The following is a 26,659-nucleotide window of genomic DNA, read 5'->3' as shown; positions in this document are numbered from 1 at the left end:
CAGGAAGCCGGCGTAGTTACCACTCGTTACAGAGCAGCTTTAGAGGCAGCAGCAGCAGCTGAGCAAAACCCACTACCACCACCACCAAAGCAAACAGAAGCAGAGATGGCCGTTGTCATCGACGACTCGGGAATCGGCTCTTTGCACGCTCATGATGAGAAGGAGCCCACACAACCCATTGCCGCCACTCCTGGGATGCAGACCATCGCTATCAAATCAGGAGTGCTGGCCGTCTTGACCCACTTCTACGGTCTCCCGAAGGAATGTCCGTACGCCTTTCTGGAGGAGTTCTGCCGATACTGCGATATTCAGCCCGTCCCGGCTGGATCCACGTCTGAAGATTAAGGGCTCAAGGCTATCCCCTTCGTTTTGAAAGGGGATGCAAGAGTATGGCTGTCAAGGCTACCGGAGGGATCCATCAGGACTTGGGCGAAATTCCGCATGATATTCCTCGACCGTTTCTTCCCAGCATCAAAGACAAGTGCCCTGAAAAGGGAGATTACAGAGGCCAGACAAGAGTACGACGAGCCCCTCGGCCAGTACTGGGACAGATTTCAAGGGTTGCTTCAAGCATGCCCCAACCACAAGCTAGGAGAAAAGGAGATCTACTTGATCTTCTACGGCGGACTCACGGTGGACAGCAAGAACGACCTCAACCTCGACCTCAACCTCGCAGCTCAAGGGGATTTCTCAAAAATCCCTTTTAGCCAAGCTAAGAATATTCTGGAGAGGCTGATCGAGGCCAAGGGGTCGTATGAGACAACCCGGGGACAGTACAGACTAGGGGCAGTGCACGCAGCAGAGGCGCGCAATGATGAAAAGCTAGAAGCTCGATTTGAGCAAATGGAGAAAAGGCTGCTGGAGGCAGTGGAGAAAGCCAAAACACCACCACCAACTGCACCCAAAGAAACGCAGTATGTGCCGCAACCACCGCCGCCAGAGGAACATCATTACTACTACTGCGAGTTTCCCCCTAAGGTTGAGCAAGTGAATGCCGCAGGCTATTGGAATGCAAATGGCAACTGGATCCGGGGGAAGCAGAGAGATGCTCCATGGAGGGATCACCCAAACTTCAGATGGACCGATCAAAATCAGAACCAACCACAACTACCCTCTCCACAGCAGACGCACTCCTCGGACGGGCAGTCCAACTGGCCGTCCCGAATCATGGATAGACCAAACACTGGAGGAAACATAGTGCAAGGGGGTCAGGCGGGTTGGTCAAGTGCCCCTCAAGGGAACTGGTCAAGCGGAGGACAATCCAATTGGTCAAGCTGACAAAAGGAAGGAGACTAGAGAGGATACCAACACCAAATCCCCCAGTATAGCAACCAGGGAAGGCAGTCAAGTAACCAAATGGTGAGTTATGTTCCACAGTACTTCCAAGGGAACCAACAAAACCACCAGTTCCAGAGCCAACCAGAGCAGTATGGATCGTCCGGTTTCTATCAGCAAGGTTATGGAGGAGGCCGATTTAATCAGAGAAATAACAGGCAGCAAAATGAAAATCCAGGGGATATGACGATTCCACATCAGCCCAATGATGCGGTGCGTGAAATACCGGAAACCCAGAGGGAACAGAGGGCTGCATTAGAGATGCTTACCAAGCAGTTATCTCAAGTCGCCATATCGCTGGGCGAGCTGAGAGGTAATGAAGGAAAGATTCCGGCTACAGTGCAACCACCAACAGGGCGGGAAAACGTCAACACAGTGTCCCTGAAATCAGAAGGAGTTTATCAAAGCTCAACTACAAGTTTTCCGACACCCAAGATCAGTCATAATGCAAACTCTAAATCCGTCACCTCTGATCAAGTCACAGCGGAGGAAGAATCTGACATCTGAAAACAGGTTGTTGAAAAGAGAAGGAGGATCGAAGCAGAAGAAGTGACCAATATGGTCTGACCTGGTGATCTTCCCCCCAAGAGAACTGACCCAGGGGTATTTACGCTCCCAATCTCCGTCAGAAACGTCCAAATAGAGCACGCAATGTGCGACCTAGTGGCCTCCATCAATATTATGCCATACTCTATATTCAAGAAGCTGGGGAATGCCAAGCTCGTCGAAACTAATATGGAAATACAGTTAGCAGACGGATCTTGCATTTACCCCGAGGGAGTTCTGGAAGATGAGGTCGTCAAGGTAAACAGATTCATGTATCCCGCGGATTTCTTTGTTATAAAGATGACGGAACCAGGAGCGGAGGAGTCTATTGGAATCCTCTTGGGGAGACCTTTCTTATCCACCGCCAACACGGTCATTGACGTTCGCCAGGGAACAATTAATTTGGATTTTAAAGGAGAGCGGTTTACAGTCGAAATTAATAAAGCTGCAAAACGGTTGCAGGACAGAGAAAGCATACAAACTGTAGACGCCATTGGCCCTCGGAGACAGAAGCATCCGATGGAGGAGTCCTTCAAGGAGCCACCACTGTCTCCACTAAGAGTAAACTGATCAGGAGAGAGGCAGAAGATTGGCTTGAAGCGACAATGACTGGAGCAATAATGGAATTTTGATAAGGCTCATTTCATGCATCGGTTTTGGGGGTAAAACATATACTACTTGATCGGTTTATCACGCAAACAAGTGTTAAAATGTGCAGAAATGCTACTTGTCCAAGGCAGCAAGGCCGAACTGATCAAGCACGTACAAAAGGCAAAAAAAGGCCAAAAATCGGGGGAGTTGATCAAGGGGCGAGGTCAAGCAGTTAAAGTGGGGACCGCTGGTTTCTAGAAGGAAAATGTGAGGAAATGAGCTGGATGTGGCGCACCATTCTGTTACCCAGGACGACGTTCTAAAAAGTGACATGTGCCAGCTTGTGAAGACGCCAGGACGAACCGATCAGAAATTTGTTATCCAAAAGCGTCGTTATTCTAGAAGAAAGAGCACGTAGCAATCAATGAGTCGTTCATCCTCTGCATGAGTGAATATTCCCTGTCAAGATCGTTATCCAGCTGGAGGCCGAATCGAGCTTATAAATAGAGGCTGCGCCACCACAAGAAAGTATCCGAGACTTTACTTTCCGCCTAGTTTAGCTTAGTTTAGCTTAGTTCATCTCTCTAGCTTAGTTTAGCTTAGTTCTGCTCTCTTAGCTTAGTTTAGTTCAGATCTCTAGTTTAGCTTAGATAGCGTAGTTAAAAGGGCGACCGAAGGGAGCGCTGCAGAATAACCATTTCTGTCGGCGTAACTTAAGTTTCCCGCTGAGATTCTTCTCTGTTTACCGCTTTCTTTATTTTCGAAGTGTTAGCTTAGTTTATTTTCACGCTGTAATCGTATCTTAGTTTAATCGAAGTTATTCTCTCTTTTAAATCGCGCATTTACTTTTCTGTTATTACCTGCAATTTACTTGACCCAGTGTTTAAATTTCCATTGATCAAGCTAGCTAGTTTGAATTCTGCCTAGATAAAAACCGTAGTTAAAACTCTCAAGTTAAAGCGTGGCAGCAGCCAACCCCCCTGTTCACTACTCACACACTCGACACATCAACTTCTCTGTGGGATCGACCCCGAACTTGCCGCTTTACTGTTAAAGTGGTGCGAAATTGGGAGTTATAAATATTATCTTTGGCGCGTTTCGGTTCGAGGATTGATTCGATTAAGTGGCAACGACAATTTGCTAACTGGTCCAACCGATTCAGTTATCCTCCATATAACTTGATCCAATCTTAATTTGCGCGTTTCCGAGCCCGCCAACCTACCAATCCATGAACTGCAAGTCGTTCAAGTACCTCAACGTTTGGCAGGATACGCGGACGCACCCGAAGTATATGGGAGGCGTAACATCCTCCTCTAGCGGGTCCTCCAACGGTCAAGGTCGGTATCCCTATCCGACGTCGGCTCCGAAGAAGTGGCTAGCCAACTCGCCGGAGCTAACTTGGGTAGCCCCGACGCCGGACCGAGCGGTTCCCAACGCCGACCGCAAGGAAGGAAGAAGGCGGCGGCCAACCGCCGTCGTGCTGAACCTGCTCCCTATGCGCCACCTCCACCCCCGAACAACTCGTTGTGGATGCTCTTATGCCAACTCAATATGGCCGATAGGTCAACTATGACCCCCATCCAACTTCAAACGCACGAGGCCACGATATTGGGTCTCCAAAAATAATTGGGGTTAGTGTCGTCGGATCAGTAGTCTTCCACGGGTAATATTAGCCAATAATTATGTAATTTTTAATTTTTAGGAGTTTAATTATGTAATTTATAATTTTTAGGAGTTTAATTATGTAATTTTTAATTTTTAGTATTTTAATTATGTAATTTTTAATTTTTAGGATTTTAATTATGTCTTTTTTATTTTATTTGTAATTTGTAATATTTATTGTGGGTAATGAATTTTAATATTATGAAAATGTTTTTGTTTAATTGAATTTTAAATTGAATTGTGCTCATCCTTGCAGAAGAGCACAACTGTGGGTGTTGTGTTCTTGCCAGAGAGCAGGCAGGAATAGTGGCGTCGGGCCCACAACTGTGCTCGCTGGCAAGAGCACGGTTGTGGATGCTCTAAGGGGTGAGTTAGAGCATCTCCAACTATTACACTAAACTTAAACTCATTTTAGTGTAAATGTCACACTAAGTATTGATTTTACTCCAACCATTTACACTAAACTCAAACTCAAAAGAATATTATCCACTCACTTACTTTTTATTCTTTTCAATCACACCTATATACTTGATTTAATTACACATTAGCCCCATGATCCTTTGTCAATAACTTAAATTAAATATAATAAGATTTTGTTTAAAATTAAGATTCTGTCAATTTTCAAACTAATAAACAATTATTAATATTGAAAATTATGTATCTGTAGTAGTATTAAGAATAATAGTGTACGTGTAGTAGTAGAATTAATTTACTAGTAACTTTTTTTTCAGTTTTGTACGTGTAGACTAATTAATTTACTAACTTTTTTCTGTTTTACTAACTACACGGTGTAGTGTTATTAATATTATTAATTTGACTAATCATCTTTAACTTTATACTGAGCCAACCCACTAATTAAAAACTAATCAAATATTAGTAGAACTAATTAGGTTATTATTCATATCTTCTTCTTCACACTTCTTCACACAGCCATGCTTCTTCCTGCAAGTTTTTCTGTATTTTAATTCTCTTCCTTTCCTTTTTGTATTTTGATAATATATATTGATTTGGACTGAAATGCAATAAACTAAAATCTGAAGAGTGTTTTTGATATACTTTTAGTATTTTTTTCTTTAAAAATCTATAATAGGATTAGTTTTGCAATACTATTGAAGGTATTTTCTATTGCATTTTAAGTTTTGTTGTGGGAGATGGTCTTAGCAATTGATCACACTAATGTACTAAAAGTTTGTCATTCTCCATCCAAAAAACTTTCCACGTAAAAATGACACTACGATAAAACTCACCATACTCACCACACATTTGAAAAATAGACTATTTCTTGTCATCCACGGGTTAATTTCATAAAATTTATTGGAAAGATCTGTTCATATAAGACATTGACTTGAAAAGTCTTTCATTTCCAGGCACTGCACTGCCATTTTATTGAGAGAAGTTAGATACTTCAGCTTACTAAACAAGCTCAATATAATCTCACTATAATCATGATGTCCCACGCTCTTTACTTGTTCTTGCTCATCTCAATATATTCAACACTCAAAATCAGCAGCGCCTCTACAGCAGCGTACACCGCCACGGAATTAATCCTCCTAAGCTGCGGCGCATCAACAATTACAAGCGACACCAGCCTCCGGAGTTGGGACAGCGATCAAGGTTCAAAATACGTACCAATAACCCCCATCTCTTCACTTTCCAATGCTTCCACCATGAAACCTTCGGTTTTTGCAGTCCCTTACAAGACTGCTCGTATTTTCCACTCCCCTTTCACGTACACTTTTCCCCTCACCCGAGGCCAGAAATTCCTTCACCTCTACTGGTACTCCAACGTTTATTCAGACGCTCATCAATCTCTATTCTCTGTCACTGCTAATGGCTTCACCCTATTTAGAAACTTCAGTGCTTTCCTTTATTCCAATTATTTAGGGCGTTCTTCTTTTATGAGGGAGTTCATCGTTAACATTGGAGCAACCCAAAGACTCGATTTAACCTTCACTCCTAATCCAAACTCTTCTGCTTTTGTAAATGGAATCGAAATTGTGTCTATCCCAGCTAAACTCTACCTTGGGCGAGAAATCACATTAGAGAATAGCTTTATTAATCCTCTCAACTCCAACACGGCTTTGGAGAATCTTTACAGGCTGAATGTGGGCGGCGCCAGTGTTGCGATAGAAGAAGATAGTGGCATGTTTCGGGGCTGGAGTCCGGATGAACACTACGTATTCTGCTGCGACTATTGTTTGACGCTGTATAACGACGAAGGTGTGATCAAGTACAACAACCGTACTCCTCCCTATACCGCTCCGCCTAATGTATACACGTCTGCTAGAACAATGAGCAACATCAGCAAAAGTTTAGAGTGGGCATTTCCCGTTGATTCTGGATTCTTCTATCTGCTCCGCTTCCACTTCTGTGAATTTGTGCGGGGGAATAAAAAGGCACGCCAAATGGTGTTTCCAATAAACTTCAAGAATGAGAAACCAGATATTGAAGTCGATGTCTTCTCTTCGGTCGATATTGATGTTGATGTCATCTCCTTGGCCGGCGGCCCTGATATTCCCATCTTCAGATACTACATAACATGGATTCCTGATGATGGAAATCGTGGAAAGCAAGACTTGCGGCTGTCTTTGTTGACTTACCTTCAGCCAGGAACAGGATATAGTAGCTCTTTGCTAAATGGTTTGGAAATTTTCAAACTCAATGATACGAAAGGAAGTTTTGCAGCATCCAACCCCGAACTCAAGATCGAGTCTCCGCCTGCGTCAGTAGCGGGGAACATGCCGCCGAAGAAGAAAAAGGGTGCCGTGATTTACATTGTGGTTGGGACTGTAATCGGCGTAGTTGCAGCTGTGATTTTCCTGATTCTCAGGCGGCAGCGGAAAGTGAAGGACGCGGCCACGAGCGTCACCAAGTCATCGTGGGTTCCACTTTCGACGAATTCAGGCATCTCCCTTCCTTCTGATATATGCAGATACTTCTCCATCAACGAGATCAAGACCGCCACCAGCAACTTTGATGAAAACTTCATCATCGGCAGGGGAGGCTTCGGCAACGTCTACAAAGGCCTCATCAACAACGCTGCCACCACCATCACAATCAAAAGGCTCAACTCCACCTCCAGCCAAGGCGCTCGCGAGTTCCTCACTGAGATCGACATGCTCTCCAGACTTCGCCACCTCCACTTGGTCTCCCTCATCGGCTACTGCGACGACGAAGGAGAGATGATCCTGGTGTACGACTACATGGCCCATGGCACCCTCCGCGACCACATCTACAATTCCGACAATCCACCCTTAATGTGGAAGCAGTGCCTCCAGATCTGCCTTGGCGCCGCCAAGGGACTGGACTACCTCCACAATGGCACCAAGCACTCCATCATCCACTCAAGTCCACAAACATCCTACTTGACTAGAAATGGGTGGCCAAAATCTCCGATTTCGGACTCTCCAAAATGGGGCAAAACACTGATTCCTTCACCCACATCAGCACCAACGTTAAAGGTACGTTCGGATATTTAGATCCGGAGTACTTCTCAAGTGTAAACTGACGAGAAAATCAGATGTGTATGCTTTCGGGGTGGTGTTATTCGAAGTTGTATCAAGAAGAGGTGCAGTGGACATGAGACTTGAGGAGGAGAAACATAGCCTAGCCGGATGGGCTCGGCATTGCATACGAGAGGGAAAATTGGATGAGCTGATAGAAGAGAGCTTGATGGGGCAGATTTCAGCAGGTTGTTTGGAAGCGTTTGTTGGAATTGCAGGAAGATGCTTAGATATGCAGCCGCAACAGAGGCCCGATATGGCAGATGTAGTTAAAGGCCTTGATTTAGCCATGATTTTACAGCAGGACAACAAACATCCAACAGAACAAGTTGAAGAAGATGCAACTGCTTGAGTCTTGAGCCAACACAGCACCACAGTTTTTGATGTAACAATATTCAATATAGTAAGATAGATGTACTTGAAGGGCTTCCTCATATAAGCTTGGAAGATATGTTTGAATTGATTCACTTCTCCATTCAGCTTCAATTGTAGATGGCGCAAAATCTTGAGATTTTTAGTCACCTTATAGAGGTGAATCAAATTGTAGTCCTTTATTGCATTATTTTAATATACCCTCTCCGTTCCCGATTAAGAGTCACACTTTGACCGGGCACGGGTTTTAAGAAATGTAAAGAAAAATTTGTTGAAAAAGTTAGTGGAATGTGGGACCCACTTTTTATATTGGTTTTATAATAAAATGTGAGTGAAGTGAGTTAGTGGAATGTGAGACCTACTTACCATTTATGGTAAAAATGAAGTGTGACTCTTAATTGGGGACGGACCAAAATGGAAAAGTGTGACTCTTAATCGGGGACGGAGGGAGTACTTTTTAAGAAAATGGACTCATTTTGATATATTGTGGACAAAAAACCACCTTTGCATTTACCTTCGAAAAAGCTTCGCGTGGATACCTCCAATGCATTCACCTCCGGTAGAAGAAGATATGGCTGATTTACGAAGACTGCGCATTGTAGTGAAAAACGCGCGGGCCTGGCGAAAGTTGCCCGAACAGGCGATTTGGCGGAATATCGAGATATAGAAAAAACGCCTGACCGGGAAAATGTTACTGGGTCTATTTTTTAAGTCCTAACTATTTAAATAGCTAGGGCACGACTTCCAAGGCATCTTTTGGTGGTTGGAGATGATTTTTAGAGAGAGAAAGAGGCTTGAAGTCCATTTTCTTGAGGAAGAATAAGAAGCTTGAGGCTAATTCTTCCTTAATCTTGTCCATATGGTAACATTTACTTGTTTTCTTGTATTGTTGCGCACTATGAGTGGCTAGATTTTAGGGATTACTCTTAGTTAGTTAGGGAAGCTTGTAAATATGAATTCATGATTGTGTCTTGATTGATTTTTGTATTTTGGTTCTTGTCTGTGTTTATTTCTAGCCGTATTGGATTTTGCTAACAAACTTAATCTAGTAAAGGCCTTAACGTCAATGTCTCTTTAACTTGGAGTAGGGAGCTAACACAGATAAGGAACCATATGCTAAAACTGATCAGGGGATATCTCGGGGTGGATCTTGTGCGTTGAATATTTTTAGAAGCCAAACCCGAGCTTATTATGCGACTGTAGAAAAGATGGGTTGGTGAGTAGAGCCTAGGAGACATGGTCAGCTTATCTTAAGTGTGTAATTTCCACAATCAGTGATCAGCTGCGTGAGAGGGTAAAATCAACACGATCCCGATAAATAATGGAAATTAATTAGACATTAGGATTCGTGTGAACAAGTGGCCCAAAACAAGCTAGGAGTAGTCTTCCCTCTTTATCGTGATTCTCTTGCATTTTTCTTTCTCGTTCCGTCCTTCACTCGCCTCTTGATCAAAAACCCAAAATTAAACTATTTTACTGCTTTTTAGTTAGGTTTGCTAGTTTTAGCAATTAATCTCCTCTATGTTGGTTCGACACCTTTTATACTGCATTGCACATATGTACGCTTGTAGAAGTAGTATTTTTAAGAAATTATTACTTTTTTGTGTACTTAAATTGCACCCTAAAAATAACAACAGTGGGCTCGAAGCATACATTCAATGCGCTCAATAGAAACTTTAGCTCATACTCCCCATCCCACTTAAGACGACTCTCTTTCCTTTTTAGTTTATCTAACAGAAGATGACACATTACTAAAAATGAAAATTATTTTATCTCTACTTTATTACTTCTCTTTTACTTTATTCTCTCCATCTAATAAACAAAATATAACTGCATAAAATTCTTGTGCCGCTCAAGAAATAGGTCATCATCTTCCTTGGGATAACAAGAGTACCTTGTTATAGCGATCAATAACATTTTCTCAACACGTTTCCTTTAAAGAGTTCACAAAAATTAAAATTTTAAAAATGTAGATGTAGTACTAGAAAGTCCTTTGAATATACTCAAATGAATAAGCACTACCACTAACGATCATTCAGAAACAATATAAGACGTTACTTGTAAAACCTTATTAGCACCTCACCTAAGGGTTTTAGGTTTAGGCCACGCCGTAACAACTCTCGATTTGCAAAAAATTGAAATAGTGTTTCCGTTTGATCTCGTCTAGGAAATCCTTTGCCGCTTGCAGTGAGATCTCTGAAGCGATTCCGCGTCGTCGCATCGACTTGGGGTACTTTAATTGAAAGTGAGAGAAGGAAAAAAGTAGTTGAAATAATGTAGTGGATAATGAGACTCATAAATGATAAAATAGAAAAGAAGAAGAATAAGTTTCAATAAATGGATATAGACTGTTTGTATGGATAGATAAAAAAAATTCAGCATATTTCCATGGAACTGAAGGAGTACTAATTTATTAAAGATAGTTGCAATTTGATAAAAACCAAATTGTGACGAAATCCTAAAATAATAACTTCATGTAAGCAAAAACTTTTTATCAATGGCTCCATTACAAAAAAAAAATGTTAACAACCACTAATGATTATTTAGAGACAATATAAGATGCTATTTCTAATACCTTATTAGCACTTCAGCTAAGGGTTTTAGGTCACACCGCAAGAACTCTCTATTCGCGTCAAATTGAAATGGCGTTACCGTTCGATCTCGTCGAGGAAATCCTTTGCCACCTGCCATTGAAATATCTGAAGCGATTTCGCGCCGTCGCACCGACTTGGGGTATTTTAATTGAAAGTGAGAGAAGGATAAAAAGTAGTCGAAGTTAGATAGTGAGACCCATAAATGATAAAATTTGAAAAAAAGAAAAATATATTTATAAAAATGTTAACTACCACTAATGATCATTTCAAAATAATATATACGCTACTTCTGAAACCTTATTAGTTCGTCAACTAAGGGTTTTAGGTCATGCCGCAAGAATTCTCTATTTGCGTAAAATTAAATGTCTCGTTATGTTTATTATTGATCAAAATTCTTTGACCAATCACAATTCCAACATGATCATCCGCAAAGAGGTTCGAGAGCAATGGTTTTGCATGAGTGAAAAAATGGACCGAATGATGAGTTGTGTGGATTGAAGTCGAACTTATGTGAATTGACTCCAATACTCCATATGTGATGATTGACTCACCCATATGCGTGCGTGCTTTCGCAAGCCAAAGCGCGGTTGCAATATGTGCACTACCTATTGCAACACAATACTTTGCGCTAAGGACGTAGTACCGTGCTTCGCATACAACCAATGCATTTTTGATAATTCAACATTTCGCCCGCAGGGGCGTAGCGCAGTTGGCAACGGAGGGGCAGATCTTGCTGCAATTGATAATTCAACATTTCAAAATATAATTGATGGACTCCATATGTGATGATTGACTCACCCATATGTGTGCGTGCTTTCGCAAGCCAAAGCGCGGTTGCAATGTGTGTGCACTACCTATTGCAACACAATACTTTGCGCTAAGGACGTAGTATCGTGCTTCGCATACAACCAATGCATTTTTTGATAATTCAACATTTCAAAATATAATTGATGGACTGTGATATACTAAGAACTAATTCTAATGCAGAGATGTAGAATTATCAGTTTTAGATAACAGAAAGTTCATTTTTAATTCATTTAAAAAATCCAGATTTGAAAAATACAAAATTCATTTATATTCATTTACGAGGACATTTGTAGTTAGTTTTGAATTAATTTTAGAGAATATAATTTGAAACAATCTTATATTGACCTCCATAGTTTTAAAATTTGTACCTTCTAAAATAAACTAATACTAATAAAATTAGTCATATCTAATAATGAGAATTCTGGATAAAAAATTAGTTCTATTTTGATTACATCCTATCCTATATTCATATATTGTAGTACTGTATTTGTGATATTTAATGATAATTTGGTATTAACAATAAATTTATAACAGTGAATATATTTGTTATAAATAGTTTCAAAAGTGATTACGAGATCAATTGGACCTATTTCCGTTAAAAATGTACTTGTATCATTCATCAATTAAAGTTTGCTAATTTCAAAGCCAAATAATTTGAAGTTAAGAAGAATGCATCCGATATTTGGGAGAGTGGTAGCGGAGTGGTCATCTCCGTCGCAGCAAATCTCCTCGCCGGCGCCGTTTCTGTATTGCGTGCACCTTAATGGAAGCGACGATTCGGCTCTCAGAGTTGTCGCCACCGATTTTCAGAGCAATACATTTCAGGTCATTAGGTCTCGCCATCAGCTGGAAGACTTGGTAATTTAATCTTTTCATCCTCACATATTATTAATCCAAACTGTTTCCTCTTTTGTTTTCTTGTTCCAGTTTAATGTTTGGATTCCTGCTATATTTTCGCGGGTTGTTTCAGTTATTGATCACTTACCGAGAACAATTACTGAAGTGATGATGCTCTAATCGTAATGAAAATGAAAATAGAAGATTGATCTCTTTTTTCTTTTGTTTTTTTGGAAATACTGGCATTGAGTCTTTTCTTCGCAATTTAGGTTTGCTTCAGCCTTGAAAATGGGGCAAATTAAGAGTATTTGGCAAATGTGTTATGAACTCTCTTACCTTCATTTGGATGACTTGTTTCTTGGCACATTGCTATATATACTGTGGGTTCAAAGGTCAAAAACATCGGAAACTAAGCTATCCATTATAGTCTAACTTGGAGTTAACTGATATATTTGGGTTTTAATTATTTTGCCTTTGATAGATGTTTATAAGCAGTAACATTCACCTAGTATTGTTGGTGATCGTTGCCTCTGAGGAATATAAAGTAAGAAATGCTGCAATTGGAGCTATTTTTATGATCTTGGTTTTAATTTCCGAGGCATGTGGCTAGCTCAAAGGACCTATGTGGCATGTGCCATGGTCTGTGTCTTGCATTTTCTTACCTCATATGTTATTTCATATTAGCTGTCGCATGATATGGATTCAATTACAAGAGAGAATATTACGGGTAAGGCTTGCTGGGGTATTTTGAGATGATATAGGGATTGGTGGCTCATGGTCTGAGTATATCGACTACATCACGACTTCCCTAAAATCAGGAGATGTGAAGCTTGTCTTGGATGGTGTATCAGAATTGGAAGGTAATCCAACACTCTTAGTCTTGTATTCACAATCATCATAGTGAAGGGTCTCAGTTTGCTGTAAACATGAACTGAGAAGAAAAAGTGACCTCTTTCTCGTGAACTGATAGCATGTTCTATTCTTCACGGCCGAGACCGGAGATCTAAATTATTTGAACTTTTTTTATCGAAAAGACATCTCTCTCTCTCTCTTAACATAGTAAATACTAGAAACATGAAAACGATATTCAAATTAAAAGTATTTTGATCTGTTTTTATTAGAATGACGTTTCTCTCCCTGGGAAACCTTTTAGCAAGCAATGCATAAGTGTGTAACTAAAAAGCCCTTCCAAGCCCTTCTTTACAATTTACATGTAGAATAGCCATGTAATTCTATTTTCAAACCTATATAATCCACAGAAATATAGTAAATCTAATCAATACTATTATTTAACATGGAAAGCTAGCAGTAACATTGTACGATGAAAAGCTTAAAATATGAAAATAATCTAGAAATCAAAACACATGAAAATTAAAGACTTTTTTGTTTTGCTTCGCTTCGCTTAGCGGAGTGGAGCTTTATTTTCTTTACAACACCAATTAGGAAAGATAGAAAAGAAGCATGTGGTTTTTACCATATCATTGTTTGCCTCATATTTGCGGTGAAGCGTAGATATATGTAAACTAAACAGAATCACTCTTTTGACTTTTAATTTTTAGTATTTCTTTTTCTTATTGTTTCTGATAAAATTATTTTGTGCTCAGTGTACAGCAGTGACCAACTTTCCAAAACTTGTTTCGTCAGGTTATTGCCTATCTAAGTATATCTAACGTCAGTAATTTTCATGAGTAAAGGAGATTTATATGTAAACCTTATCAGTTTGGGAGGATGATATTTTCTGATATATTTTCTGTACCCAGTTTATGATTTTGTAATATCTTCCAAAAAATTTGCATCAAGCTATACCTAATGTCCTTTGTGACTTTAGGTGCTTCTCAGGAAAAATTAATCTGCCAAAAAGCAAAAGGAATGCCACGGATCTTGTTAGCCCTTTGTAAGCTCGTCAATGGTGCTGCTAGTGAAGAAATGGCAATTCTTTCACTCGAACTATACAATGGTTTCAAGGACACTGAGTGTTCACTTGCAGAAGGTCTTGTATTGATTAAATTACATAGAAGTATAAAGTCTTCCTCATCTCAATCTGCAGAATTAAATCCACTCATAAATATGGTTAGGTTTTACTTTAGTTGAGAATTAGCTCACTGTTAAGAGAGTTCTTTTTCTCTTCTACATTTAAAAATGAAACTTTCTTGATTCCTCCAGAAGGGGTTGTTTACTAAGATCTACCCATGTGGTTTTCGTCAATAGCGTTTACAGTTTTTAAAAGTATAACGTAGGGTTAATTGCTGAATAGATAATGACTTTTTCCCTAAATTGCGTATTAACATGAAATTTAAAACATGTGAACAATACCATCAACGATGTAGCAAATTCAACATTTTTATTTTTTGGTGAATTTTGTCCCTGTTCTGAAATGCATTTTACAAATAAACTGGAGTTTTTTTTAACATGAAAAAGGTTAGAGTTGATGAATTTTCTATTAATTAAAATGTGGTGCTTATTCAAAGGCTCTTAGAGTAGTGTCAAATTTGCAAACTAAGGCAACTGTCATGGTTTATTCAACAATTATCCCCAAATGGTACTGTTTTTCTAAAACAAATAATACTGTTGGCTATCGCGTCTGGTGATGTGTTTTTCTTGATTTTATTTCTAAAAAATCCTTACTACTGAATAACCGAAGCTTGCTATTTTTTTATCAACTTGTTTCAAGTGTTTGTTGATAGTTTTACTACTAGATCAATTCCAATGTTTACTTAAGTTGTCATAATTGCTCTACATCAAAGATAAATGAATCTTCATTGGTGAAGGAATGTATATCTGTTGTATTTCATTTCCCTTACAGTTGTGAATGCTTAAACTAGGTACCAATCTTTTCTCCATAGTTTTTGTCCCACAGTTTGTCCACACGTGAATAATTTAACGAACTCACATTAAGTAGGAGTGAGAGTTGTATTTGTTGTTTTACTGTGGGAGGAGATTGTTATAAATGACTATATAAGAAATAGCTTCTCACCCAATTCATTACACGAGCACTTCTAATCAGGTGTTTCCATTTCAATAATAAATAATAAATGCAAGCTCTTTGATCATTCACTTATACATCCAATATGTGACAGATGTCATGAGTTTATGGGTACTTTTGTTTTTGTATTGTATTTGTTATTATTCTTATTGTTGTTGTTGTTATTATTAGTATTATTATTGTTACTAATGCTAAAGACTTCTGTCTATGTGTCTGTGCATCAGAGAAAGGGAGCAAATATCACTTGCAAAAAGCTCTAGCTACTGAACAGGTACTTGTTATTGCTGGCCAAAGAGTGGTTCCTGTAATAAATATAAGGAACACGTTTTATCAATCTTTATCTTTTTTCTGAATGCTTATATGATCAGGATGTTGTAGTATTTTACCTTTCTTCTATTTCCTGTGTCAACCAAGTAGATATGTTAGGCCTATTATTCATTGCAAACTTGAGACTGAGAAATTTTCTGGTTTCTTTCCGACTCTTGTAGTTTCATGTATAAAAAGCTGGCTTAGAGTTTCTTCTTGCTATTTCTCTCTTCTAGTTGAGGATTCTAGCTATAGACTGTTGTTAATCTTCGCCTTTTGTAATTTCAGTAATAATTGTTATTGTGGTATTTCACTTGTGCCACTAATACTCTCATTGCATTTGTGATATCAAATCAAGCGATTTATATTTGCTTCCTAAGAATCAAGCACTCCAAAATTCTCCAATGTGTTGATTATGACAATTTAGATCTCTGTTGCGGTTATGCAACTAGCTCCATTGGGAAGCTAACTTGGTGACTGTAATAATGGAGTGCTCATTTCAGTTGGAAGAAGCTCGGCTAGAAAGGAGTTCGGTAAGCTCGGCTTACCGAGCTGGAACTAGCCTGGAACTAGCCGAGAAGAAGAAGAAGGCAGAAGTCGGTAAGCTCGGTATGGAAGCTCGGTATGGAAGCTCGGTAAGGAAGCTCGGCGTTGAGCTGAATGAGCCGAGAAGGAAGAGTTCGGTTGTAAGCCGAGAATGAGTTCGGTTGTAAGCCGAGGAGGGAGTTCGGTCTTGAACCGAGGAAGGAGTTCGGTCTTGAACCGAGAAGGTAGAAGCAACCTAGCCGAACTAGCCGTTGGAGCAGCAGTTAGTTAGCTGAGATGTAGCGGTTATTCTTCTTGCTTTCTTGATTCTTCTTGTAGTTAGTTAGTAGCAGTTGCTACGTGATTATAGAGCTTTAAATAGCTCACCATGTATGTAGTTTAGAGTAGAGTTTAAGCAATAAAGAGTTTTCCAGTTTTCTCTCCAAGATTATCATCTTCAATACTCAAAGTGTGAGTGTGTGTGTTTTCTGCATTGTGTGATCTCATACAACAGTGAGTGTGTGAGTGATCTTATTGAGTGTGTGAAAGCCTTGTGTGCGTAAATCCCAACAAGTGGCGCCGTATGTGGGAAAGGGATATTGAAGCTGATTTGCAGAGGATCAAACGGTTTCAGAGATGGCAGCAAGGCTTGATGCAGAGAAGTTCACAGGCAAGAATGATTATGGCCTGTGGAAGATGAAGATGAAGGCGGTTTTAATTCAACAAGGCTTGGCGGCAGTTCTTGCAAAACCAGATGAGAAAGGAAAGGCTCCAGTGCTTGATGAAAAAGCTCAGGCAAAGATGGAGGAGATGCAGCTCAAGGCACATTCTGCAGTGATTCTGTGCCTTGGAGATAAGGTCTTGAGGGAAGTTCAAGAAGCCAAGACTGCGGTGGAGATCTTGGACAAGTTAGATGAAGTTTACTTGGCCAAATCCTTGGCTAACCGGCTGTATCTCAAGAAGAGGCTGTATGCCTATAGTTTTTCTGGAGATAGGTCCATCATTGAGCAGCTAGAGGAGTTCAACAAGATCATTGATGACCTGGGATCTGTTGATGTCAAGATCTCAGATGAGGATAAGGCCATTCTCACCTTGAATGCCTTGCCTAGCTCGTATGACCAGCTAAGTGATGCAATTATCTATGGAAGAGATAAACCTATCACCTATGCAGAAGTCTATTCAGCCTTGATGGCCAAAGAACTCCAGAAGACAGCCAACAGAGGCTCTGCAAGCTCCAATGTTCAAGCTGCAGAGGCCTTGAATGTGAAGAAGTTCAAGAAGCAGAACTTCAAGAAGAAGTTTGAGGGCCCTAAACCCTCAAGTTCAGATGCTCAGAAGGAAACCAGAGCTTGCTATTGGTGCAAGAAACCTGGACATTTGAAGAAAGATTGTCATGCATGGAAGAGAAAGATGGCCTCAGAGGGACACAATCAATCTGATTGTGTGGAGAGTGCTGATCCCCCGGCTCAACTCATGAATATCAGTGATAGTGGGGTCAGTCATAGGTGGATAATGGACTCGGGGTGCAGCTTCCATATGTGCCCCAATAGAAGCTGGTTTCATGATCTTCAAGAAGCATCGGGTACGGTTGTTCTTGGTAATAACCACATTTGTCAGATCAAAGGAATAGGGAAGGTAAAGCTAAGCCTACAAGATGGCTCTATAAAGATCCTAACTGGGGTGAGGTATATTCCAGAAGTAAAGAGGAACCTCATCTCATTGGGAATGCTGGAACAGAAAGGGTTCACCATATTGATGAGTCAAGGAAAATTGTTTGTGAAATCTGGAGATGCAGTGATGATGGAGGCTGACAGAGAGCATATTCTCTATTATCTGAAGGCTAAGGCTGTTGATGGAGAAAGCAATGCAGTGTCAGATGATTCCATAATGCTATGGCACAAGAGATTGGGCCACCCAGCCGAAGGAAGCTTGAAAGAACTCATCAAGAAGGGCCTGATCTCTGGAGATTTCAACAAGATGAACCCCTGTGAGCAATGTATACTTGGAAAGGCTAAGAAGGCACCCTATCCTACAGGTATTCACTCTTCTACAGCCCCATTAGACTACATACATAGTGATCTTTGGGGGCCTTCACCGGTGTGTTCAATTGGTGGAGGAAAGTATTATCTAGCTATCATTGATGACTATACAAGAAAGTTGTGGGTATATATTCTTAAAGAAAAATCTGAAACACTCACAAAGTTCAAGATATGGTGTAAGGAGGTTGAGCTAGAGAAGGGTAGAAGTGTTAAATGCTTAAGGACAGACAATGGCCTAGAGTTCTTGTCTGCTGAGTTTGATCTGTTCTGTAAAGAGAAGGGTATGAAGAGGCACCGGACTGTTCCTGGTAATCCTCAGCAAAATGGTGTTGTGGAAAGGATGAATAGGACAATCCTAGAGAGGGTGAGGTGCTTACTTCTTGGGTCTGGTTTGAGCAGCAGATTCTGGGGTGAGGCTGTGTATACAGCAGCCTATCTCATCAATAAATGCCCATCTACTGCCCTGAAATCTGAAACTCCTGATTACATGTGGTATGGAGCTCATAGTGACTACTCAAAATACAAGGTGTTTGGGTGTGCAGCCTATGCTCATGCTAGGCAAAGTAAGCTTGAAGCTAGGGCTCTGAAATGTATCTTGCTGGGGTATCAGAGGGGTGTTAAGGGGTATAGGCTCTGGTGTATTGAGCCCGGTAAGCAGAAGGTCTTGGTGAGTAGGGATGTGGTGTTCTTGGAGGATCAGATGCCATTCCTGAAAGATAAGCCGGACTCCAATGAAGATGAGGGTGATTTCTTCAAGGTGGAGCCTGTGGGGGTTGGCCTAGGAGCAGGTGGAGTTATTGACTCAGGGAGTGAGTCTGATTCAGATAAAGAAGAGGCTCCAACTCAGGGCAACCAGGCTGGTGAGTCTATATCAGACTCCATCAGAGACTATCAGCTTGCAAGGGACAGAGTTAGAAGAGAAACAAGGCCACCAACAAAGTTCTCTGATGTTGTGTATTATGCTCTGTGTGCAGCTGAAGGTATTGATGGTGCAGATCCACTCACATATAAAGAAGCTATGCAGAGTAAAGATAGAGAAAGATGGATTGAAGCCATGAATGAGGAAATAGAGTCTTTACTCAAGAACAAAACATGGATTTTGGTGGACAAATCCAAGCTGAATACAGATGGAAAGGAGAGGAAGCTGATCAGTTGCAAGTGGTTGTTTAAAAAGAAGGTAGAAACCACTGATAAAGACAGAATCAGGTTCAAGGCAAGGCTGGTGGCTAGAGGCTTTACACAGCAGGAGGGAATCGATTTCAATGAAGTGTTTGCACCTGTTGTGAAGCACACTTCGATTAGGATTCTATTGGCTGTGGTGAATCAGCTTGACTGGGAGCTACAACAGCTTGATGTGAAGACAGCCTTTCTCAATGGAGATCTAGAGGAAACTATCTTCATGGAACAGCCAGAGGGCTATGTGAAGATTGGAGAAGAAGGCAAGGTGTGCCTGTTACAGAAAAGTCTTTATGGACTTAAGCAAAGTCCTAGACAGTGGAATAAGAAGTTTGATGCACAGATGAAGAAGATTGGCTTCTCCAAGTCAGAATATGATGATTGCATCTACATCAAGAAGGCAGGCAAGACTCCCATTGCCTACCTATTACTCTATGTGGATGATATGCTACTTGCAGGGCCTTCTATGACAGAAATTCAGAAAGTTAAACAAGATCTGAAGTCAAGCTTTGAAATGAAGGATCTAGGAGAGTCAAGGAAGATCCTAGGCATACATATTCAGAGAGATAGAGGCTGCAAGAAGCTGTGGATGCTGCAAACTGACTATATTGAGAAAGTTTTGCAGAGATTCAAAATGGAAAATGCAAAAGCTGCATCAACTCCTCTGTCCCAGAGTTTTAAGCTATCAAAGGAACAAGCCCCTAAAACTAAGCAAGAGGCTGATGAGATGGAGGCTATCCCTTATGCTAAGTGTGGTTGGAAGTGTTATGTACACTATGATTTGTACAAGACCAGATTTGGCTCATGCTATCTCAGTGACTAGCAGATACATGGCAGACCCGGGGAAGGAGCATTGGAATGCTCTTAAGTGGATATTGAGGTACATGAAGTCAACTAAGGACTGGGGGATTGTGTTCAATGGCTGGGAAGGTGAATCTGAGGAGGTTGTGCAGGGCTATTGTGATGCAGACTATGCTGCAAACCTGGACAACAGAAAGTCCCAAACAGGTTATCTTTTCACCATGTTTGGAACTGTAATCAGCTGGAAGTCAGGGTTGCAAAGTGTTGTTGCTCTCTCAACAACAGAATCAGAGTATATAGCTCTCACTGCAGCTGTACAGGAGAGTTTTTGGATTCAGGGAGTGATTTCTGACTTTGGTTTTGACCAAAAGACAATGGTGATTCATTGTGACAGCAGCTCAGCTATGTGCTTGGCTAAACATCCGGGTTTTCATGAAAGGAGCAAGCACATAGACATAAAGTTGCATTTCATTAGAGATGAGATTGAAAAGGGGAGAGTGAAGGTGATTAAGATTAACACCTTGCACAATCCGGCTGACATGCTAACAAAGTCTCTAGGTAGAGACAAGTTTGATCATTGCAAGAAATTGATCAATGTTTGTGCAAGAACTGAGATGAGCCCTCAGGTGGAGAATTGTAATAATGGAGTGCTCATTTCAGTTGGAAGAAGCTCGGCTAGAAAGGAGTTCGGTAAGCTCGGCTTACCGAGCTGGAACTAGCCTGGAACTAGCCGAGAAGAAGAAGAAGGCAGAAGTCGGTAAGCTCGGTATGGAAGCTCGGTAAGGAAGCTCGGCGTTGAGCTGAATGAGCCGAGAAGGAAGAGTTCGGTTGTAAGCCGAGAATGAGTTCGGTTGTAAGCCGAGGAGGGAGTTCGGTCTTGAACCGAGGAAGGAGTTCGGTCTTGAACCGAGAAGGTAGAAGCAACCTAGCCGAACTAGCCGTTGGAGCAGCAGTTAGTTAGCTGAGATGTAGCGGTTATTCTTCTTGCTTTCTTGATTCTTCTTGTAGTTAGTTAGTAGCAGTTGCTACGTGATTATAGAGCTTTAAATAGCTCACCATGTATGTAGTTTAGAGTAGAGTTTAAGCAATAAAGAGTTTTCCAGTTTTCTCTCCAAGATTATCATCTTCAATACTCAAAGTGTGAGTGTGTGTGTTTTCTGCATTGTGTGATCTCATACAACAGTGAGTGTGTGAGTGATCTTATTGAGTGTGTGAAAGCCTTGTGTGCGTAAATCCCAACAGTGACAATAGAACTGTTTTGAGTGAGGGACCCTACTTTTTTATGCTAGAAAAATGTCACTGGACACAGCTTTTGAACAACTTCCACTTTTTGGTGCTGGGATAAGGTCATTGAACACCGCTTATAAATATGTTAACATCTTTATGGCTAAGAGTTTTCCCTACCTGAGTTTAGATCATGCCACTGTATTTTTTAAATTAGATAAGCATTTCCTCTTTACTCCTTAATATTTTGTACCCATGTACAATGTTTATTCATGTATCTCACCCATATCTATATATGGAAAAAAATTGAATCTACTTCCTATTTTCTTGTCACATTGATGGTTGCCATACTTTTTGTCAAGTTGATATTTTGGGTTTTGTTTTTCTAATGATATTTACTCAACCCGTCTCAGGAGAAGAATGCTTATCTCCAGAATAAACATGACATTTTACTCAGGAAAGCACAAGTCACAGAAAATAAATGATAGAAAAGACCAAGGTTCTTCATCTGCTATAGTTTCAGCAGAGTCACCAGGTATCAATTCTTCAATATAAGAAAGTTCGTAATCCTTTCATTTTTCCCTTCATGTTTTTTAGAAAAACTTTCTGTTTATCATGTAGCTCTTTGCATTTGCTTGTTACTAAGTACCTGATCTGTTACTCAAGGACATCTTTTACTCCTTGGAGCCCCGAACAATTAATGTTATCTGCAGGATTTGCTAGTGCCTTCTGACAAGTTTTTTAGAATATGCTTGAGCAATGAAATTAGTAACTATTACAGTTTAATAATTACTCTCCATTCCTCTAATTGTTTTAAATCTTAATGAAAAACTACAAGCTAGCTACCAATGAAGCATCATCAGTTGAGATCATTTTTGTGGTACATAATGGGTAATGTTGTATTCCCTCTGTCCCACCATAAGTGATCAATTCCATTTTGGGTTGTCCTACCATAAGTGATTGATTTTCTTTTTTTGGTAAGAAGCAACATCTTTATCTCTCATACTTTATTCCATCTCTTTTACTTTATTCTCTCCTACTTTTTCCTCTCTCATACTTTATACTCTCCACCTAACTCAATAAATACCATTTTCTTAAATCTCGTGCCCAAAAGAAATTCCTCACATATAGTGGGACGGGGAAAGTATTCAATTCAACTGTTGAATTATACGTATATACTCACTCTGTCTTAGCTAAGATCACATGCATTCCTTTTTAGTCTTCCAGATAAGATGACACATTTCTAATTTTGGAAACTTTGTATGTCCAATTTATACACTTCCAATTTTTCTCAATCCAATTAAAATATTTATCTCTCTCTATTTTAATACTTACACCCCCTTTTCTCTCTCCAATTAAACACATTAACCAATAACTCCTAATCCCGGCCCGGCCCGGCCAAGAAATGTGTCGTCTTAGCCGGGATGGATGTAGTAGTTTTTTCCATGGCCAACTTTAGTAATGTAACTTTAAGCGGCCTGCTTTGGAGGAATTTACGCTCTCTTATTCTAATATTTGGAACTGACATTTTCCCCCCTCAACATTTTGTGCTGGAATTGTAGACAAGAAAACTGCTTCTGACACAAACGTAAGAAAGGGAACTAACCGTGTTGTACCGGCATACCGCAGGTTACTATCGGTTTTTGGCATGTTTGATTAATTGCTTAGAATCTAGTTTGATGGCCATAATCTCCTTTTACAGGTCTAAAGTAAGAGGAGCTATTTTAAATGACACCGAAGATGATGCGTAGAATTTCAAAGGATCATGGCAACATGTCTTTGTATCATGTTCATTACACAGTGTCACAAGTTGATAGTTCTCGATATCAACCGACGCTCAGTGGTTGGAGTACTGAGTCTTGCTGTGCGTTAGTGGATTTTATTTTTAAATAGGAAATGGAAATATCTCACAGGCAGCATCTTCTGATGTGAATTTTAACTGCTAGTACATGTTCTTGTGACAATTTTTCTTGTCTTTTTATCATTTGTTATTACTAGAAATGAAATTAGAACGATCTGGACCATCTGGAATTGATTTGTCAGAAAAAATACATTAGTAGCCTGCTTGATTGCCATTTTCAAAATTATACAACTTGTCGGCTCTTGCTACTGTGGTTGTGGCTTCATTGCTTAGCAACTGCTGGTAAAATATTTGCGACTAAGATTAAATTCTGCTTTCAACTGGGATCTGGAAGGTTTCAGCTTTCAGGCATGCTTACACTTGAGATTTGAGCATCTGGATTCGCAGCATTTCGTATATAATCTCCTTGCTGTGCTTGATCTACATGATCAACTTTTGCAACTCTGCGATTTTTTACAGAACAGGCACCCTCCCTGTCCTCTTGATTTGTATTTCTTCTCGCTGAAAGATATTGACAAGGTATGGAGTAATTATTAACTAGGCTGTACAGTTTTGGAGTTGAAATAAGTACGATACGAGAAGCTATCAATTCCGTACGTTCTGCAAGTTCATTTATATTCTGATTCCCTGTATTCATCTATACTGCTTAAAGTCTATTCAGTGCTTTGAACATTGAGGTTCTTTACGTTTTGATCGATATTATTTGTTTCCATAGCCTATTTTTTCTATGCCAAAACTATGATGACTCTACTGCTAAGAGCAAAGATTGGGGAAAGTGTACCTGGTAAGATTACTGATATTACTCTTTCTGATGATATTTCTACTCTTCCGATAATCTGTTATGGCTAAATATATAATCTTCCACCACTCTTTATTTGCTTGTTTATCAGGTCCCTCTCTTGAGTGCTTTCTCGTCTTGGCCTTCTTCTTCCTCTTTGAACTGAGAGATACAGGTAAGAACATCTTTAGTAAAAACACTTCGCTTTCCATGCTTTCGCTCCTGCATATTGGTTTAGTGTTGGCGCTTTTCGTTATCAAGGGGGTTTTATGCTTCACTTTCTCGTCATCTGTTACCGCACCCTCCTTGTCTTGATGCTCGACTATATCTTTGAGCGTCAGTTCATATGAAGATTCAGGAACGTCTTTGAGCATCTCCATGAGCTCCCTTCTACCATCAACAATTGCCCTTAAACGGGACGTTGGGGAGAGGCAGCTATACTGGTGGTTCTCAGGAAGCAAAGTGGAGGTTTCCGGTCTTCTCCACAGTGGAGGCGATGGCGCTTCAACTTGATCTTCTCCGAACATTTGGAATTCAAACAACTCATCCTCGCAGCAACGGTGACCAACCGATAACCTTTCTTCCCAAAACTTGAAATCGCTCGATCTTCCCATCACTCCAGGTATCGTCTCATCAACTGCGTTTCGATTTTGATTTTGGTTTCGGTTTCCTTGATGAAGAATGAAGGGTGAAGGTTATGATAGGAGAGTAGAGGCTATGAAGAGTGGTTGGTTCATTAAATTAAAGATGATTACAAGTCGAATCTATATCTATTTTGATATTAGAAAAGTTGCAATTTTCTACAACTTATTCTTAGTCTTTTGCCGTCTATATTGGGACGAATAGAAAATGTGACAACTATTCAAAATTTCTTCCAAATGTGCTTGCCAAAATTCATTGGGTTTAATTCCCCTTTTTATTGTCTTTTCTTATTGGAATTTTAATGATTAGTCTGCATCATAGTTTATTAGAGGAAGTTTAAAGTCGCAAGGAAGAAACAAAATCAATTTCAACTTCTGTAAAATATTTAGTTTATTAGAGGAAGTTTAAAGTCGCAAGGAAGAAACAAAATCAATTTCAACTTCTGTAAAATATTTCATAGATTAGTAATGTTGCAATTTGAAGTTTAAATTTTTTAATGTTGCAATTTCATCTGAAAATCTAAATATTCAGTATTGTTTCACTAAATTGTGCATATTTTATCTCGTCGTACTTTCTATATCGACCGAAGTGAATAAACTAACACTATTTTAAGTATTTCTTTTTCTTTCTCATGCTTTACCGATTTGAGATTAAAACTCATTCAGTTTTATTAGTATATTTTAGTATTTGATATAACTTCCTCTGCTCATCCATAGTTCAGTGATAAAAGTATGAGAAAATATGTTCATCATTAACATGAAAATGACTCAATTATAATACAACGTTATGCTATTTAGTTTTTGTTTAACATTATACATTTTCTCGATTTAAAATCATGCATGAAGCTATGAAAAATATGAATGTATTCCAAATGCATGATGAAATCGCATAAATATAGGAAGAGATTATGAGAAAAATTATACTACTAACTACTATTTTCTCTATGAATATTTTTTTTAAAATTTTGGTTCATTCATGAAATTATTCATGGTTAGTCTCTCTTGTGAGTTAAATCTCATTTTTTACTACTCCTTCTGTGTTAAAAAAAATAGAAACATTTGAAATGGTACGAGTTTTAATGCACAATTGGTAAAATAAGTTAGAAAAATTAGTAAAGTAACAGAGCTGAAAAGAAAAATGTGTAAAGTAAGAGTAAGGAAGAAAAAAAGAATTGAAAGTAGCGTTAGTGGATTGTGGCGTCCATGTCCTAAAATAGATAAATTCTAAAGTTTCTATTTCTAAGGAACGGCCTAAAATGAAAATAGTTGCTACTTTTAAAAAACGGGGGGAGTGTTAGTACATAAACCCTTTTTCTCTGTATCTTTCACATTAAAACTTGTACACTTATTATCAAGATTATTTTTGTGGAATAATATAGGTGAATATATTTTTTTTCAATATTATAGTACTCATTTTTGTTTAGCGTCTTTGTGTTATTTTAACAGAAAGAGCTAAAAGTATATAATATCAACCAATGAATAATAAAATCGATCAATAAGATAAAGCATTAGATGTTATATTACTACTCAAAATACTCACTTTTCATTTAAATTTGTCCACTAAAGATATCACATTTTCATTTTGGAAAAAGTGTTATGTCATAGTATTAATTAGATATCATATTTCATTTTTGAAAAAAGTATTATGTTATATTAATATCAAAAATGTATTTTCTTTTTTTATTTAATATATAATTTTTTTAATAAAATCTTGTGTTATTTTATAGTATCACCTTTTACGGAACGGATAGAATATGTATGTCATATGAAAGCTCACGGTTTGACCAATGGCAATTTTGACCATCCAGAAACTATAATTAATTGTATCACGACATATTTAAAACTAATTTATTGGAAAAATTACTCAATTTTGTTATGTAGTTGGAAAATGGCGCTCTTAAATTCTGGTAGACCCCTACTCCACGTTTATAGACTAAGTTTGCATTTGACTAAATGCACTGAACACTAGAACTATAGGTAAGTTGACGCTGAAATTTTAAAAAAACCCACTATAAAAAAAGTCCACCAAAATTATAGTAAGTCTAAATATAAAAGGTTGTCAATAAATAATATTCCCT

At 39.2% G+C, this 26,659-nt stretch overlaps 1 protein-coding gene, 1 long non-coding RNA gene and 1 pseudogene across 7 annotated transcripts; all 3 read left to right on the top strand.

The window, feature by feature from the left end:
• Positions 1–1,986: 1,986 nt before the first annotated feature.
• On the top strand, positions 1,987–2,451 carry LOC121757694. The gene has a single exon (XM_042153199.1). It carries the CDS (start codon positions 1,987–1,989, stop codon positions 2,449–2,451), a length of 465 nt encoding a protein of 154 aa, XP_042009133.1.
• Positions 2,452–5,515: 3,064 nt separating this feature from the next.
• LOC121759699 lies at positions 5,516–8,298 on the top strand (annotated as a pseudogene).
• Positions 8,299–11,994: 3,696 nt separating this feature from the next.
• On the top strand, positions 11,995–24,750 carry LOC121758721. Of its 6 annotated transcripts, none has more exons than XR_006041550.1 (8): positions 11,995–13,107; positions 14,076–14,237; positions 15,455–15,501; positions 21,715–21,836; positions 22,864–22,930; positions 23,004–23,946; positions 24,053–24,115; positions 24,293–24,750. It is a non-coding gene; the product is annotated as an uncharacterized LOC121758721 (long non-coding RNA). The 6 variants fall into 6 exon arrangements; XR_006041548.1 differs by having other exon boundaries at positions 24,282–24,750; XR_006041546.1 differs by having other exon boundaries at positions 24,202–24,750.
• Positions 24,751–26,659: the final 1,909 nt, after the last annotated feature.

This window comes from Salvia splendens, chromosome 12, assembly GCF_004379255.2.
Source record: "Salvia splendens isolate huo1 chromosome 12, SspV2, whole genome shotgun sequence".
In the NCBI taxonomy this organism is placed as follows: domain Eukaryota; kingdom Viridiplantae; phylum Streptophyta; class Magnoliopsida; order Lamiales; family Lamiaceae; genus Salvia; species Salvia splendens.
Note: the sequence above shows the minus strand (reverse complement) of the source record. Positions and strands in the feature narration are given on the sequence as shown.